The 17,806-nt window shown below is 36.9% G+C and overlaps 1 protein-coding gene across 8 annotated transcripts in view; it reads left to right on the top strand.

The window, feature by feature from the left end:
- LOC135210356 (proton-coupled amino acid transporter-like protein pathetic) overlaps positions 1-17,234 on the top strand; it is a 42,432-nt gene extending 25,198 nt beyond the window's left edge. For all 8 annotated transcript variants that reach the window (XM_064243253.1, XM_064243246.1, XM_064243247.1 and 5 more), the window contains 9 exons: positions 7,357-7,457; positions 7,607-7,757; positions 8,626-8,832; positions 10,025-10,129; positions 10,345-10,524; positions 11,320-11,498; positions 12,059-12,231; positions 16,109-16,260; positions 16,943-17,234. In XM_064243253.1, the coding sequence (XP_064099323.1) occupies positions 7,357-7,457; positions 7,607-7,757; positions 8,626-8,832; positions 10,025-10,129; positions 10,345-10,524; positions 11,320-11,498; positions 12,059-12,231; positions 16,109-16,260; positions 16,943-17,059 (1,365 nt within the window). In that variant the 3' untranslated portion in view covers positions 17,060-17,234. The remainder of the gene's footprint in view (positions 1-7,356; positions 7,458-7,606; positions 7,758-8,625; positions 8,833-10,024; positions 10,130-10,344; positions 10,525-11,319; positions 11,499-12,058; positions 12,232-16,108; positions 16,261-16,942) is intronic.
- The last annotated feature ends 572 nt before the right edge of the window (positions 17,235-17,806 follow it).

The raw sequence follows: 17,806 nt of genomic DNA, 5'->3' as shown, positions 1-17,806 counted from the left end.
CGTCTTCTTCAGAAAGAAACCTGGTTTCCACAAGAGCTGTTTTTGTTACCCTAGAGCCATTGTATCTGATCAGGCTGCCGTCACTAAAATAAGATGTATTGCTTTGGAAAACTTGTGACCTGAAAAAGATGCCATTGAAGAGGCCAGGGGACTTGAAAAAACAGTTAAAAAATAGAGACATCCTCGGAAAGAAATCAGGTTCTAAGACAGCTGTTTCTGTTACCCTAGAGCCATCACATCTGATTGAGCCACCGTCACAAATGTCAGATTTAGTACTGTAGCCTCTGGAGCCATCGTATCTAATCAAGCCCCACTGACCAATGTCGGATTTGTTGCTTTAGATAACCTGTGGCAAGAAAAATATAGCAATGAAGATGCTAAGGGCCTTGAAAAACAGTTCAAAGAAAGGGACCTCTTCTTCAGAAAGAAACCAGGTTTCTTGCGATCTGTTTGTTACTCCTTAAGCCACAGCATCTAATTGAGTTGCGGGGACCAATGTCGTATTTAGTACTTATTGAGCCAAGTACTGATTGAGCCACCGTCACCAATGTCAGATTTAGTACTGTAGCCTCTGGAGCCATCGTATCTAATCAAGCCCCACTGACCAATGTCGGATTTGTTGCTTTGGACAACCTGTGGCAAGAAAAATAAAGCACTGAAGATGCTAGGGGCCTTGAAAAACAGTTCAAAGAAAGGGATCTCTTCTTCAGAAAGAAACCAGGTTCCTTGTGAGCTGTTTCTGTTACCCCTGTAGCCATTGTATCTGATCGAGCCACAGTCACCAATGTCAGATTTGTTGCCTTGGAAAACCTGCAACCTGAAAAAGATGTTATTGAAAAGGCCATGGGTCTTCTTCGAAAAGAGACCTAGTTCCACAAGAGCTGTTTCTGTTAACCTCGAGCCATTGAATCTGATCAAGCTGCCGTCACTAAAGCTATATCTGTTGCTTTGGAAAACTTGCGACCTGAAAAAGATGCCAATGAAAGGGACCTCTTCTTCAGAAAAAAAATCAGGTTCCGAGAGAGCTGTTTCTGTTACACTACAGCCAACGCATCTGATTGAGCCGCCATCACTAATGTCAGATTTGTTGCTGTAGCCCCTGGAGCCATCGTATCAATCCGCATTGATCAATGTCGGATTTGTTGCTTTGGAAAACCTGAGGCAAGAAAAAGATGCCACTGAAGATGCCAGGGGCCTTGAAAAACAGTAAAAGAAAGTTACCTCTTTTTCAGAAGGGACTAGGTTCCTTGCGAGCTGTTTCTGTTACCCCTATAGCCATTGTATCTGATCGAGCCGCAGTCACCAATGTCGTATTTGTTGCACTGCAACTTGAAGAAGATGCCACTGAAGAGGCCAGGAACCTTGTAAAACAGTTCAAAGAAAGGGACCTCTTCTTCAGAAAGAAACGTGTTTCCATGAGAGCTGTTTATGTTACCCTAGAACCATTGTATCTGACAGAGCCACCGACACTAATGTAAGATTTGTTGCTTTGGAAAACATGTGCCCTGAAAAAATTGCCACTGAAGAGGCAAGGGGCCTTTAAAAACGGCCCAAAGAAAAGGACCTCTTCTTCAGAAAGAACCTTGTCTCCAAGAGATCTGTTTCTGTTACCCTAGAGCCATAGTATCTGATCAAGCCTCTGTCATCAAAGTCTGACTTATTGCTTTGGAAAACCTACGACAAGAAAAAGATGCCATTGAAGAGGCTAGGGGCCTTGAAAAACATTTCAAAGAAAGGGAACTCTTCTTCTGAAAGAAACCTGGTCCCACAATAGCTGTTTCAGTTACCCTAGAGCCATCGCATCTGATTGAGCTGCTGTCACCAATGTCAGATTTGTTGCTTTGGAAAACCTGCAACCTGAAAAAGATGCCACTGAAGAGGACAGGGGCCTTGTTGACAAGTAAAATTATTTGTACGAATTACGATCTGCAATGTCTACAAATTACGATCTGCAAAGTCTATGTACTAACTCTCATGTTGTACTTACAAACATCAATGATTCTATGAGGCAAACAATTCATATCCATGAAAAGTTTGTATCACACATAAGGCAAAGGTGCAAAGCTTTATGAAAAAATGGAAATAATGATGCAAAAAATTGTATCGAAATTATGGTATCTCACACTACATTTTCGTTTACTCAGGGAGTAAGCCTACAAACTACTTTGTTGTTGTTGTTGTTCTTGTTGTTGCTCTTGTTCTTCTTGGGGGATAGGGATGCCCTATGTAAAAGCCAAAGAAGGGCTGAAAAAGGTGTTTCGTGTCGAGTTAGATACACGAATTTTAGGATACGATATTGATCATTTATTCATTAAAATGAAAATGTACAAAATAAATAACGTGCATGTTAAACAGTACAGGACAATTACTTCTAATAAAATATAGCATATTTATTTTAATTTTCGTTGGTGAAACAACACGCTATTTAACCATAGATTTTAGCACCCACCATGAGGAAGTTGGAGTTGGATCATGCCTTGTCTATTTAGTAAAATATAATTTACCGATTTACTGAACTTGGCTTATATTTTTTTTTCGTACTAAAGAGAAGTAAATTAATTTCTGAATTATCATCACTGCTGTCATAACATAGATATTATTCTTCAATAGAAAGAGACAGAATGATATCATTACTTGCTTGGCCAACTTACATAATCAGAAAGAACCTTGTTTTGTCAGTGTTTGTCTAATAGAGAGGAAGGACCAATTCAGCTTGGTCCACAATAAGTATATGCTACAAGGTCTAATTGGCACTGTTTAGTTAAAAGGAGAGAATTCATTAATTGTTAACTCACCTTGGCATTGGCATCTCCCGGACTGGCAACTCTGCAGCAAGTTCAAGTTATCAAATCCACGGCAAAACTAAACTCAGATATAAAAAAATAGTCTTTATTTCCCCATAAGAACTAACATGAAAATCAAGGGAAATGAGTTTAAAAATTCCAAAACCATGAAAACACAATTGCTCCTCTAATAGGCATCTTGACTAAAAGAAAAAACATGTCACACACTATTCTCATTGTCAAAGACATCAGTATTTTCCCCAGACAAAATTGCCAATTAGAGAATTAATTTTCTGTGGTGACGAACCAAATCCATCTGAAAAAGAACCCACAATTATCGGAAATAGAATAAAAAGAATTGATAAATGTTTCACAAAACTATTAAGTGCTGACCCACACTTCAGGTCCCTTCAGAGTATCTGTAAAATTCACAGGTTTTTCCAAAATTCCTTTTTTCTCCACTTTACCTTCTCGATGGATCTTCTAGCGCCACCTTCAGGCTTTCTCAATGGTAAATCACTACAAAAGTCTGCCATCTACTGCCTCATTTTCCCTAACACTAGGGAATATATTACGTAATCTCACGCCCTGATGGACGTGCAAACGTACTCACGCAATGCTCTGGAACTTTCCACAAAGATTCCCTGTTTGACGCACGAACTGATATACACACACACATAAAACTGCATTTTTCTGACGTCACGATCATGCGACTTCCGAGCAACCAGGTCAACTTGTGCGCCGGCACTTTCGCCGATGAGACTTGATAACATTATGCTTGCATATGCTTTGTCTTGTTCCTACGTTTTTAAGTTTTCCATAACACTCGTGACTGTACTATTGCACATTCCAATCTGCTGGCGACACAGTCCGTTGTACCCTAATTTTAATTATTATTGTTTCCAGTGCCTTTAATATGTATGACAGGTAGTCCCGCTCTGGCAACGAGTTTGGGACTCATCTGCTCGTGATTTTGTGACGTCATTCTACCCTACACCAAAACCGTTGTCATGGTAACGTGTGGAGTTCAAAGGGCAATATCCCTCTCATATATTGAGAAATTATCAAAGAATCTAATGATGAATTATTTTAATTTGCACACTACAGATATTACTAATATCAATTCCAAGTTATGAACTTATGCCTCGTCGGAATACATTGTCAAATGTCTCGCGATACAGTCTTTCTTTGTTTTGTTGTAATTCTAATGGGGTTCATTCAACTCATTCTCTTCGCGAATATTGCACCTGATAATCTCGGACAGCTGCTTCTTCTCCCATCTCATTAAGGAATAAGGTTACAGCAAGCAAACCTACAGAGAAGTACCTTCATGTCAGAAAAGACCAGTTCCACCTTCGAGTAAAAAAGAAGAAAAAAAAAGTTTTGCCGCTCTTTAAATACATATCAAAACTCAAGTAAAAGTATACTTTTGATAAATGGAGAAACGCCACTGTCACTGTGGCAAAATAAAGAAAAAAATAATCAATGCCTTACAGGTAAGATGCTTGCTACAAAATGCACTAAACAAAGCAGGTGCGCTTAAATTTCATCCGGAATAACCTTCTTTGCAACACAAATTCTCTCTTTCTTTCTCTTGAAGAAATGTTGAAGAATCCAGCAGTGTCATGCAACCCCTAATACTCCTACTCAAAAATCCAATAGTACTGTGCAAGCGCCAGTGGCGGATTTTAGGGAGGGGGGGGGGGGAGCACCTGGTTATGTGGCTGAGGGGCCCCCCTCCCTGGATATGAATGCCAGAGCATGGTTTTTTTAAATAAATCATTATTAGTAGCAATATTTTGCCTAGTTAATGATTATTTCAACAACATAACCACTACTGTGTGTATATACCTATTTATGTGTACATGTTACACACACACACACACACACATGTATAACTGAATCACGAAAGTTTGGAACGTGATAAATCCATAAATAAAGGTATAAGCCACGAAGGAAAAATAAACAACGGAGTTTCTACAGGATCTTTCTACTGAACGTCCTTTACTCTGCTGATAAAGGACGTTCAGTAGAAAGATCTTGCAGAAACACCGTTGTTTATTTTTCCTTCGCGGCTTATACCTTTACACACACACACACACACACACACACACACACACGCACGCACACACACACACACACACACACACACACACACACACATATATATATATATATATATATATATATATATATATATATATATATATATATATATATATATATGATAATCCTAAGTGGGCCGCCCTATCTATCAAGGACTTAGTTACGCGTCTTATCTGACTGTCCTTGTACTTAGGAGGACTGTTCTGATAAATTTGATAAACATGCTTCCACCAATTTATTGTGGATAATAGTATGATGATTTTCTTATCCTATAAAAAAAAGAAAAAAAAAAACGGAGTTTTCCTAGACCGTGACACCCCCCCCAAGATTTAACCCTGTATGTATCCACCCTTGCGACGTGTTTAGTACAGGCCAGTTGGGGATCACGGTAAAAACTTACACAGACGACTGTAAATATCATAGAGAATGACCCCAAGAAATGTTAGTCCTCGACAAAGATCCCAGAAAATCCTTGGGGGTCAATATCTAGCAAAGATCCAAAAATTGTTAACGGTTAGATTTTTGTGTGTAAGGCCCCTTTCACACTATGCGAAAGAAAGGGTGAAGTGGTGAGAGAGAGAGAGAGAGAGAGAGAGAGAGAGAGAGAGAGAGAGAGAGAGAGAGAGAGAGAAGCAAACTATGCAATGAACAATGGAACAGAGGTGGTTTGGTTATTGAGTGTTGGAGATTGTTGTTTTATATACATGGAGGATTCTTAAAAAGGGAAGTGAATGGCTGTTTTTTGTTTGTCCGTGTATTTGAAAATCAATGTATTGTATGTGATGGTGGCAGGATATGGCATGAAGTCTAATGGCACTATTTTCTTTTTTGCTTAAAGGCAAGCCTGTCCGATGGCTGACACTCCTATAAGAGTCGATGCGCACTTTAAGTAGGCGTTTGGTACATCCCACATTAGGTACCAAAATTACATTTAGGGCAATCGAACTTGTAAACTGTGCAGGTACGAATCAGCTCCGGGAGGGCGTCTTTAAAAGAAAGGTCTTCCGATTGTAAGAAGGTTATTAAAAACAAACCTGAAATCAACATATGGGTACAGATGGCTCGAGAGTGACAATTATTTACGTTTGAGTGGGACAGAATTATTAGTGAATGGTTGAGAAACATATATTATATTTTTGGGAACGGTGCAGACGACAGTTTTTGGCTTAAAAATACTGTCTATTTTAACATGTTGTCAATTATAGCTGTTCTAATATTTTTAGATATAGTCAATCTGTATAGTTTTCTTACTGTTCCTCTTTATTTTTTTTATCATTCTATAGATAAGTGACCCTGATGATGGGAAAAGTTATGTATTCCCGAAAGCTCGGCTATGCCTCTGTGTCATTCTAAGGAACAAAATAATGATATCTGCAATATTACCACGCCTTTTGGCTACCTTGTTCCTCTATACATTATATATATATATCATATATATATATATATATATATATATTATATATATATATATATATACATATATATATATTATTATATATTTTATTTATATATATTAATATATATATATATATATATATATATATAATATAATATTTTATTTATATAAATATATATATATATATATATATATATATTAGTATATATATATATATACTATATATGTGTGTGTATTATGTCTAATTATGTTTACCAAAGGTTCTTTACAAATTAGATTTGAGATTAAAAAAGAGTCACATTAATTAATATAATTCAGGTTGGCTTTTAAAAGTGATGGTGTATTTCAGAGAAAGTAAGAGAAAAAGTAGTCTGGAGTTAGTTTTTCCTAAAGAATACCCTCGTGATTGAAAAAAAAATGTTTTGCCTTTTTCTGTGAAAAGTACAGATTTCACTAGGATTTCTCGCTTGCTTCATAACTCATTCTACTTGAATCCTACGAGAGAAGTATACAGATATTGAGTAAATTACTCCTTCGGGGATACAAACAAATTTAGTTATATTCTCCCTTCTACTATTAGCCTCCGAACCTCCTATACCTCACATTTAAGATCTTACAAAGTGAATTAGTCTTGTTTATGATTTCACTTTTATCTTCAGTATGAGTGGACGTCACGTCTGATTCTGAAGCTTTTGTATTTTAAATATTAAACACCTCGTTCAATCTCAAACCACACAAAGTCAAAATAAGAAATTTAATCAAAATAAAAGAGAAAATTATGTAAAACCTATGACTGCATAAAGAGAAGATGAACGATGAGAATACGCAAAACCAACCTTAATTATTTTGATTTCTAGGGAAGTTTCCTGTACCGTTAAATATCCTAAATTAAAAACTGTGGTTTACATTTACTTTTCATGTTTATCATCCCGTAAAAGGCTTTATTACAAAAAGAAAATAACACCTCACACTTAAAATGCAAGTCTCTTTGTAAAACCCTCATCATTAGGCTTTTAAACCTCACTACTGTCTTGAGAGAATGAAACAAAATTGTGTTTTTTTCCTTCAAAGGAACAAGACGGATGTCACCTCCCATCTGCAAGTGGCGATGGCGCCACCCAACAAGGACATGGGCAAGAAATCGTCAAGAGAGAGCTCAAGGTTTCTACTACGTAGGTTTGAAAAGCTCGAGGTCGCAGCTCAAGAATATGATCATGTTGAAAGAAGGAAATGCAAATAAGGGTTCCGTGAATTCAAAATGATCCATTTCACGTTTAGTTTTCTCTAACAAATCCCAATCTCTCTCTCTCTCTTTCAACAGCAATAACGAGACCTTGGTTCACATCCTAAAGGGTATGATCGGTTCGGGGATTCTTGCGATGCCGCAAGCGTTCATGAACTCTGGTCTGTGGACGGGTGTTGTACTAACTCCTCTCCTGGGTATCGTCTGCATCCACAGCATGTTTCTCTTGGTGAGTAAAACCCCAAGATTTTTCCACTGCGCAATCTCAAATGTCCCTCTAACCCCGTTGCAAGTCATGCATCACTTGTTTCCAAGAATGACACCGAAGAGACTCTGAAAAGGTTGCAGGGAATTTCATCAAGAGCCGAGTTTTAGTTTAGCCAAGCGATCTTTCATTGCCTAATGAATGTGTGAGAGTATAGGCGACGTCTCATTAAATACGACTGTATCTTCCAGCAAAACGTCAGTGGGGAAAAGTCGGGCAGTGCGAGAGGGAACATGTACAGTCAGTCAGCCATAGCTAGTACGGTTGTCTTTTAATCCTATTCACGTTATAAATATACCTCAATACTGAGTTTTCGTCGCCTTTTAACTCAAAAGTTCTTATGCTAGCCATTTCATGTTTCATCTGTTTTGTGAAATCATTGTCAACAAGTACTTACGAAATAATCAAGACATAACAGTGCTAAACCATTTTAACAGGGGAAATCACGGAAGGCCAGGGAGCGGTCTCGCGAACCTCATTTGTATTTCAGATGCTTTTACATCTTCACTAATATACTGACATTAGCGATTTATAAGACAATCCTTCCCAATCACTTGTAAAAAGGAAAAAAATAACCAGAAAACAAAATATTAAAAATGTTGTTTTCATTTATAGTATCATTTCTTTAGTTACATGATGGCATAAGCCATAAAATTTCTGGAGAGTACACAAGATTCATCAGTATTGTCAAAAGGCATGATACTGGCAGTGGAAAATCAAAATAAGGATGAGCAAATGAATAAGGCAATACTTAACAAAGGAATTTCGGAAATGTCCACTGAATCCGCACAGCCTTTTAACTTACGATAACCGAACACCTCTTGATTCGCAGGTAAGAACGTCGAAGGAGCTCTGCAAGAGAGCCCGAGTCCCTGCTCTGAGCTACGAGGAATCAGCCGTGGCGGCTTTCGAGTACGGCCCGAAAAGCCTCCGGAAGTACGCAAAGGCTGTGGGTTATCTCATCACAGCGTTCCTCCTCATCACCCAGACCGGTTTCTGCTGCGTCTACTTTGTATTTATCCCTCAGAACCTGAAGCAGGTAGGCCGAGTTCTTTTTATCACGGGCGCGTTTGTGTGTGGGAAACTTGAGATGTCCCCAGCTCGCATATTCCCGAAATGTAACAGTACCGAAATCTTCCCTGAAAAATGCAGGACGCCGTATCTTCAAAACTAACCATAGAATCTTCTTGAAAATAATCTTATTGTTCCCCCACACCCAAATCACTTGCTTGCATTTTGAACCAACCTAATCTAACATAACCTGACCTCAGGGGCATGTTGAAAAAACCTAGTCTGGTGCAATACTAGTAAGCTTTTCGGGAATTTGCGTCTCTTTAATACGGACGATAAGGATGAGTCACGCTATATTCACGTCTAAACAAAATTATTTTTAATATTCCGTCCCTATCGAACCCTATCATAATTTTTATGATTTTACACAACAGCCAAATTTATTTCTACATACCAATAGCATAAGTACAGTTATAGTACACATAAATTTACTAATATTTGTTATCTATTTTTTTTCTAAATTTGTTGTCATTTCATTCCTATCTAATTCATCATTTTCACTGTGTTGTTTCCTCACTTTGACTTACTTAAATTTTACAATTTTAATTCATTCAAGCATTACAACCTCCACGTAAATAATCGATACGAGATTAATTTAATCTATCTTATTAATTAAAATCTCAATGATTTACTGTAATCCCTGAAAAGGAGATAAAATAAACATTTAGTTTACGAGCGGTTACTCTCGTTGGCAAATTTATATTACTGAAAATGTTCCATAATGTTGACTTATTTTGTAGAAATGTAAAAATGCGGATTCATTCGAATAACTTTTAAAAACTCAATATCACTCCTGCCTTTCTGTACTCTTATTCATGGTTATAACATTAAAGAAGCGCCCCTGGGAAAACTGATGGTAAAGGAATTCAACAAAGAATGCGTCTTTATTCACGTGTTTGTAATCCCAGCAAAACTAATATAAACACATACGCAAAATATCAACTTTCTTCAAATAATCTTCCGCTTCATTTAACTAAGGCAGTCCTATACAATTCTATCATATACCATTAACAAGGATGGAATAATACGGAATACATAGCCTGGTAAAGCACTACAATTATCCATAATATTAATGATTTACTTTGTCATAAGAAAAGAATATTGAAGTACTATATGGTCAAATTAATATACGCATACGTGACTCAATTTATCTACGACAGGCCATTGACTGCATGACACCAACTGGGACAGGCATAAGCCAGTTAGGCTTCATGGCCATCACCATAATTCCAGTCCTGTTGGTATGCTTCATCCCTAATTTGAAGGTAAGATGAAAATGTTATTCTTATAAATGTTTGCAGGTTTTATAATCTAAAATCAATCGTATCTACTGATTTCTCCCATAAAGTAAGATCAGTCTTTAGTGTTATGTTAATTATGATATTGAATGTGTCTGTGCGACAACATTAATGGTATTCATAAGAAATCTCGTTTTAAAATAAAAAATATCTTCAGCAAAGTAAACTTTTTCTTTCCTAAGCTTTTGGCTCCAGTCTCGCTCGTGGCCAGCGTCATCCAGTCCGTCAGTCTTGTTCTGATTCTGTACTATGCCGTCCGAGATCTGCCTACGGTCAGTGAACAAGTTCCAGCTTTCAACAGCTGGTCGACAATACCTCTGTACTTGAGTACAGCCGTGTATGCGTTCGAGGGTATAGGTCTGGTAAGTTCTCTTGACAAGTTGGGTGTTTATCATGCTCTCATAGACCTAACAGAAGAGATCGTAGAACAGATATTTAACAATACGCACACCAGAGAGAACTGGTGATGGCGATACCTATTGCCACAAAAAACGTCTTTTTTTTTTTCTTGATAAATTTTCCATCAAAAATTTATTCCCAATCACAACTGACTATTTGTTAGTGGTAAAGCCAATCATGTTAACAATTTTTGCGTGTTCTAACACCAATTCAATAAGAACTTTTGTAAATAAAAGAGCAAACATCAAAACTTATTATTCGGGAGTTGGGACTAACTTAATAGTTTAATTATCTTTTAGGTCTCGGTAGGATTGGATGGAATGTCTTGGCACCTAACTTTTCACAAAGGTTGCAATATTTATGTAAAGTACCACCTCATTCTATAGTCTAAACAATAACATCGCTAAAATGAGAACATTCCCGTGTGAAACAACCGACAAGTTAGTTAACGGCATCCCTTAATAAGCAAAATATGGAGGGACAATAAGACACTAGATCACTGCCTACAATGATTTTAATATAAAACTCTATCAAGAGATTTTTTCACCAGTCCTTTAAACGTCATAAAACACAATAACGCTTTAAAGACGATGGTGGTCTGCTGTTAGTTACATACATTAAAGCTCTGCCAATATAATGAAAAATTAAGTGGAATTAGAAGCTTAAAAAAAGCGCCGTAGTAAAACCAAATAATCCCACTATTTTAGCGCTGCTTTCCAAATGACATTTCCGTGAGGTACCTACTTGATACTTTCCAGATTCTGCCACTGGAGAATAAAATGAAGACGCCCCAGTCTATAGGAGGACTCAATGGCGTACTGAACACAGGGATGTCAGTAACCCTCTGTCTTTACATCACAATGGGATTTTTCGGTTACCTGCAGTACGGGAACGACATTCAGGGATCTATTACGCTGAATCTCCCTCCCAGAGAAGGGTGAGAAATGCCTGCCTGTTCACTCTTATCACCTTTTGTTGTCCTTTATAATACTATGCTACTTCGTGCCAAGAAATGGCCACTCACTGAATATGGAAAGGTTATCAATTATGTATGAATAAAAATGTTCATCATTCATAGTCATATTCAGTAAAAGGGGGACTTATTATTAATCTAACTATAATGAGGACATTTTAGAATTACTACTATTCATGCTACTAGTGCTACTGTCTCTAGAATCCTATTCCAGCTTTAACGCTCCTTCTAAAATGTCACATTATTCGAATGATTTCGTTCTTGTTTCATGATTGTTCTTTTTTCTGCCAATGGAACCTTTGGTGTAATTGTTATGTTATACACCAATTAACACAAACTGTTATTTACATTACTCATTACTATTTTTTTTCATTTCCATAAAATGATTCTTGCAAAAAATTAACATCGTTTAAAATTACTAATATATTCCTAGGAGTCATTTGCATGTTTGTCCGTCAAAATAGTTTCCTTTTACTTCTTGAACCAACAACGTTACGTTTAAAATTAATTTTCTTGTTTTCCAGCTTAGCACAAGCAGTGAAAATACTAATGGCTCTATCTATATTCTTCACGTATCCTTTGATGATGTACGTCACCTTCGAGATTGGTATACCTGTTGTTACCCGAATCGTTGAGGGGAAGAAGAAAAAACTAATAGTCGAATATGCCTTTCGGACGGCTCTCGTTCTTCTGACGTGTAAGTCTAAGACAAGGTATTCGTCTCTCTCTCTCTCTCTCTCTCTCTCTCTCTCTCTCTCTCTCTCTCTCTCTCTCTCTCTCTTTGATGTTTCATGGAAAAAATAGCAGGTTTCTGAACAACAGTTCAACTTTCTGAATCATATTTATATTACAAGCCCCAATTCTAAGGCTTGGAACAACAATTCTTTATATGCATATTATTATGAATCGTGGACTCTTAAACTCAGAATTCCGCCGACGCTCTCTAACGTAGGTGGAAAAGTATAACTTAAGTCTGCCACCCCGTCCCTCCAATTCATTAACCGTGTTTCAGTTAAAAATGGGAGCCGTGTTTAGTACCAGCCTCTTGGGGGATGAACGGGAAAACATAACCAACATAAAATAAACGTAAACAAATGACGGTAAATTGCCTATCGGCAGCTGGCCACAGTAGTTATCCTCAGTTTTACTGATAAAAGTAGCGCCCTGTCTATATCCTACGTGAAAGTATTGACGACTACTGAATTTGATGGTTCAATTCAGTGCAGGTAACGATACCGAAATTCAGTGTAGTCTACGTTGACTTATTACTTCTACACTTTCTATTAGAGATACACGTTTCCGTTTTCTTTTATTTTTACTGCGTTAACTAATCTACATCCCCAGTCCCTCTCCTATGCCATGGCAAGGTCATACAAGTATAGAAAATCAGACTCCAGGTTTGTGATTTTTAATGACTAATATAACCGGTAAACTTTTCCTTAAAACCATTTTGTTCTTCTATGTTTTAACGTGTGTTCTGAACGTGCGATAGTGGGGGTTTTAGGTGAGGAAAACACAGACCAAACGAAATATAAGGATATGGGTATATGCTAATATGGCCTAGGGGGTCAGATCCTTATCTAGCAAGCCAATGGGGGCTTTGGGCACACCCCCCCCCCCACCCCACCCTACCTTAGGTTGCCTAGCCATCACCTAGCAGAAGGATGCTTTAGGGTAATTGGAATCCCCGCTTAACCTAATCTATGGAGCTGGGTCCTTCTTATCTAGTTAGATGCCATATCCTACCCTAGCTGTGGAAGTGTGGAAGGGCACTGTGAATTTTAAAAAATGACAAGGTAGCCTAAACTACCACACCAGGTCCTCACTTTTCATAATCATGAGCTTCCATAATACATCCTTGTCTTTTAACTCTTGCATTTTCCCCGACTTAAAGTCCTGCTTTCCGACATTGTCTCCCTAATTGCATGGTCTAAGAGGGATCTAGTATCGCTATACTAGGCCTATCCTATTAATTTCTAACCCAACTGAATGCCAGAAATGTTCAAAACACAGGGAAATAATTTCAACTCCATTAAATGATTAGGCCTATGCTTTGTATTAAACTTATACCAAACAACTAACATTCAATAAACCTTACCTTAATCAGAATCAGAACTTACAGATGTAGGGTGTCATGACGATGGTAAAATACGTACTTGCATTTCCCTGTTATGCATTTTACACCACTGTCAAACCCGTTTCTCACTGTGGCCCCCCATAATTGTAGCATATAACGAATTCGATTGTCTTCATATATGTAACAACAGCTACACGTCTGCACAAAACGAACGCTGACTACGAACTGAAGCTGGTTTTTACAAGCAATGTCAGAATTCCAGAATCCCACTTAATTGTTAAAACAAAGAAAAAGAACCAATCGAGTTTTAGCATTGTTCACGTCCCAAAATTTACCGGCGAATATAACAAAATACATTCCATTTCCAAACAGGCTGACCATCCTTACCCACAATCCGCTGGAACAAACAGAATCCGATCGGGAGGTCTGCTCCCGTGCACCATCCAAACATTAACAAAGAAAAAGTACTAGTTAACAACTTTCTTCGGTAAATATCTCCGTAACAGTAAAATTGCTACAGATTTTAGTATGATTACCGTAGTATTCGGATAAATAAGACTTAGAAGTATATCATAAAAATTCCATAAGAAGTTGTGTTACTGATGTAAAAGAGTAGGTCTAGGTTAAAGAAACAGGCAAGTGTATGGGAAAACAAAAAGTGTACCTACTAGTATTGTATGAGGAACAGCATGGCCTGATAATTTTCTTTAGCGGATGGAGACTAAAGATCGCCACTAACGTTCAGTTATGCCGGCACAGTTATAACTGCGCAGTCGGACTGTGCAAGCAAAGCTTCGCCCCTAAGGATACAGGCCGTTTCCTCAGTCCTCCATACGAGCCATGGCGTCAACACACAATGCTCTGGTTGTAACTGACTTGTTGGCATAATAATAATAAAAAAAATTAAAAAAAAATCAAGTAAGATGTCCAGTGAAAGAGTGGTTGATAAAAACGAATTAAATACCCCCATGTGAATTTGTTGAGAATTTAAATATGGCCCCAAGGACTTTCATAATGTTTATTGAATATTTTATGAATGAAGGAAGAGTTCCATGGAAAGATAATTAAGTTCGTAGTCGTTTGCTTCCGTTTCAAAGTTGACACATATAGGCCTAATATTTTTTCGTTTAAAGATTGACTTTCTTATGACGTGTTACAATGAATGAAAATCCTTAGCTTACGTACTACGGTCTTCCTTTATTTCATTAGTGTTGAATAGTCTAATTTCATTTCAAACGGAAATTCCGTGAGATGTAAACAATGAAAAACATACATAGACAAATCTTGTTTGGTTTTGTTTCGTCTGAAAGCAGAATATTATTTTGTTCTCATTTAAAAAACGAATTACTCACATGTTGCATAATCATGAATACTAGACGCATATAGATAAGCCTATTCTTGTTTTACATTATTTTGCCATAATAAATATTTATCATCACTGAAAAACTGTCTTCCATATATGGTTTATGACTACGAATAAACATACATAGGCTTAATATATTATGATAACCTTTGGATCTTACTTGTCAAAGCAGGTTTCATTTATAGGTACAGAAGGTTTCAATGAAATCTACAAGACATTCAAGAATGATGCTGCCACTTCCGGCCTTCATTAGGTAGTAAACATTATTATTTTTCCCGTGGGAAAATAGCAAAATCATAAATACATATTATTTTGACTTCTGTATCAATTATTAGAAACAATTAAATCCAATATATCATCAATTTAGGTGTAAAAACTTTTCAATTTAATAAAAACCATCTCAATGTTCTTAATTAGTACTACATGTTATCTGTCCGCGGACGTACAGCGGGCTGCCAAAAAAGTTGCCTCCACCACATAAACGTTGCAATACTCATGTGCAGCCGTTTGGCCTGAGGTTCATCGATTGAGATGAACAAATTGCCCAGGCTACCTGCGCAGGCCAGAAAAACTGTGCAGGTTGTCCACACTAACGTTCAGTTATAACTGCACAGTCCAACTGAGCAGGCATAACTGAACGTTAGTGGCGGGCTTTAAGAAACACTGCTGCAATACAAGAGTGAAACACCAGACGTCGGATCTTGATTAGTTACGAGTAAAACTGATAAAGTAATTTTTGAGTGAAAAATGAACTGAAGGGAAAGTAATTTCTGAGTGAAAACTGAACTGAAGGGAAAAAAGCATATGTAGGTATATATAAGATGAAATAGTTGAAATTGTTATTTTAGTTATATCAAGAAGAGAAATCGGGTATGCAGTATATGCCCTTCTACCCGATTGGATGTTATTCAAAGTACAGACTTTGATTAAAAGAATTTTACTTTATAAGTACAGTTCAAAGAAAAGGATAGTCACAGAAAATATGGACTTCCAGAATTTTTTTTTTTTTTTTTTTTTTTTTTTTTTTTAAAGGGGTGGGGGGGCACCCTCTCCCTTCGGTACAGGCCTGTTATTGTTTCCACTGTCATTATGTTACAATTCAATAATCATGAAAGCCATCTCTTTGCTTTCCAGTCGCCCTGGCCGCCGCAATCCCGAACATCGGCCTCTTCATTTCTCTCATCGGAGCAGTGAGCAGCTCGGCCCTGGCTGTCATTTTCCCGCCAATCATGGAGGCCATCACCTTTTGGCCCGAAAAGGGGAAATACAACTACAGAATTATTAAGGTAAAAAGAAAAAAATACAAAGAGGATAAATGGGAAAGACTGAGATGAATAAGAGGAATAACTCTAAGATACTAAGGACACTTTAGGAAAACTGTTTAGATTGAAAAAAATGTGAATTCGAGGGAATCGTTTGGTTCAAAAGACATAATATTACACAGATTGAATTGGGTGGCTCAAAGTAGTACAGCACACCAACATTAAAGTATGTCTTTTCCTAAAATAGTAATATGGGTGACATTAAAGTTAAAAATATGACTTGAGCATTGTTAGTGAATTTTACGAAAAGGTAGGAACATCCCCATGATGTGTAACCGATTTATGCATGGAATACGGTAAGTCGAGAAACTTCCAAGGCGTACTGCATCTGTTCTCGGAGATGAAGATAAAGCTTATGATTTTCAATTTATTACTATATGGTGATAACGACCACAAATAAAAGAAAAAAATCTAAAATAAGTCGGCATAAGAAGGAAGAATATTTCCTGTTTAGAAACAATGATTTTAATTTAAAATAAAAGTATTTCACTCAGTAGAGTTTCCTTGTAAAATACAGACAAGACAAATTATTAACGTAAACTCTCTATAGTCTGATCTACCACGCTGCCCCTCACCCACCCATACTTGTCCAGCAACTATTTGTCCATTCATCAACTATCTTTCTTTTCTCTTCATTTATATACAGGCCGTGCTCATGGTCGCATTCGGCCTGCTGACCTTCGTGACAGGCACTATCACAAGCGTGCAGGAAATTGTTCGTTTCTTCGCCAGTGGGGAGGAAGGAGCTCCGTTCGAGTGCTGAGTTGGTTCGCTGGGGCCATTACCGACAACAATAACTTAATATATTTAAAAGTACAGGGATAAACAAACACGTAAATGGACAGAGTTCACTGACCAAGCGCACGAATTAAAATGGCATTTATATACGTAATACATACATAACCGCACATACATTTTGCATATATATATATATATATATATATATATATATATATATATATATATATATATATAAATGTGTGTGTGTGTGTGTATTGTGTGTTGTGTGTGTGTGCGTGTGCGTGTGTGTACTATACATTAACACACACACCTATATATATATATATATATACATATAATATATATATATATATATTATATATATATTATATATATATATATATTATATATAGTGTGTGTGTGTGTGCAAGCATACGTGTTTGTATATATACGCGCTCGAGAGAGAGAGAGAGAGAGAGAGAGAGAGAATATTCCAACTTCACTAGAGCCTATTCAGATGATATTAACTCATAGTTCTTGCTTTACACGACAATAACAGCGAAAACATTTTAAGTAGGATACAAAATTAAGAATTCTTTTTCATTGGTACCGAAATATAATACCTTACGTTTCAAATCTCATGAGTTACGAATAAAAGAGAACATTTAATAAAGCAAAAAAAAAAAAAAAAAAAAAAAAAAAAAAAAAAAAAAAAAAAAAAAAAAAAAAAAAAAACCATGCTGTTTATCAAAATAGGAGACGTTTAATAAGTGAACTTGTAAATAATAAT

Source organism: Macrobrachium nipponense, chromosome 39 (assembly GCF_015104395.2).
Source record: "Macrobrachium nipponense isolate FS-2020 chromosome 39, ASM1510439v2, whole genome shotgun sequence".
Lineage (NCBI taxonomy): Eukaryota > Metazoa > Arthropoda > Malacostraca > Decapoda > Palaemonidae > Macrobrachium > Macrobrachium nipponense.
Note: the sequence above shows the minus strand (reverse complement) of the source record. Positions and strands in the feature narration are given on the sequence as shown.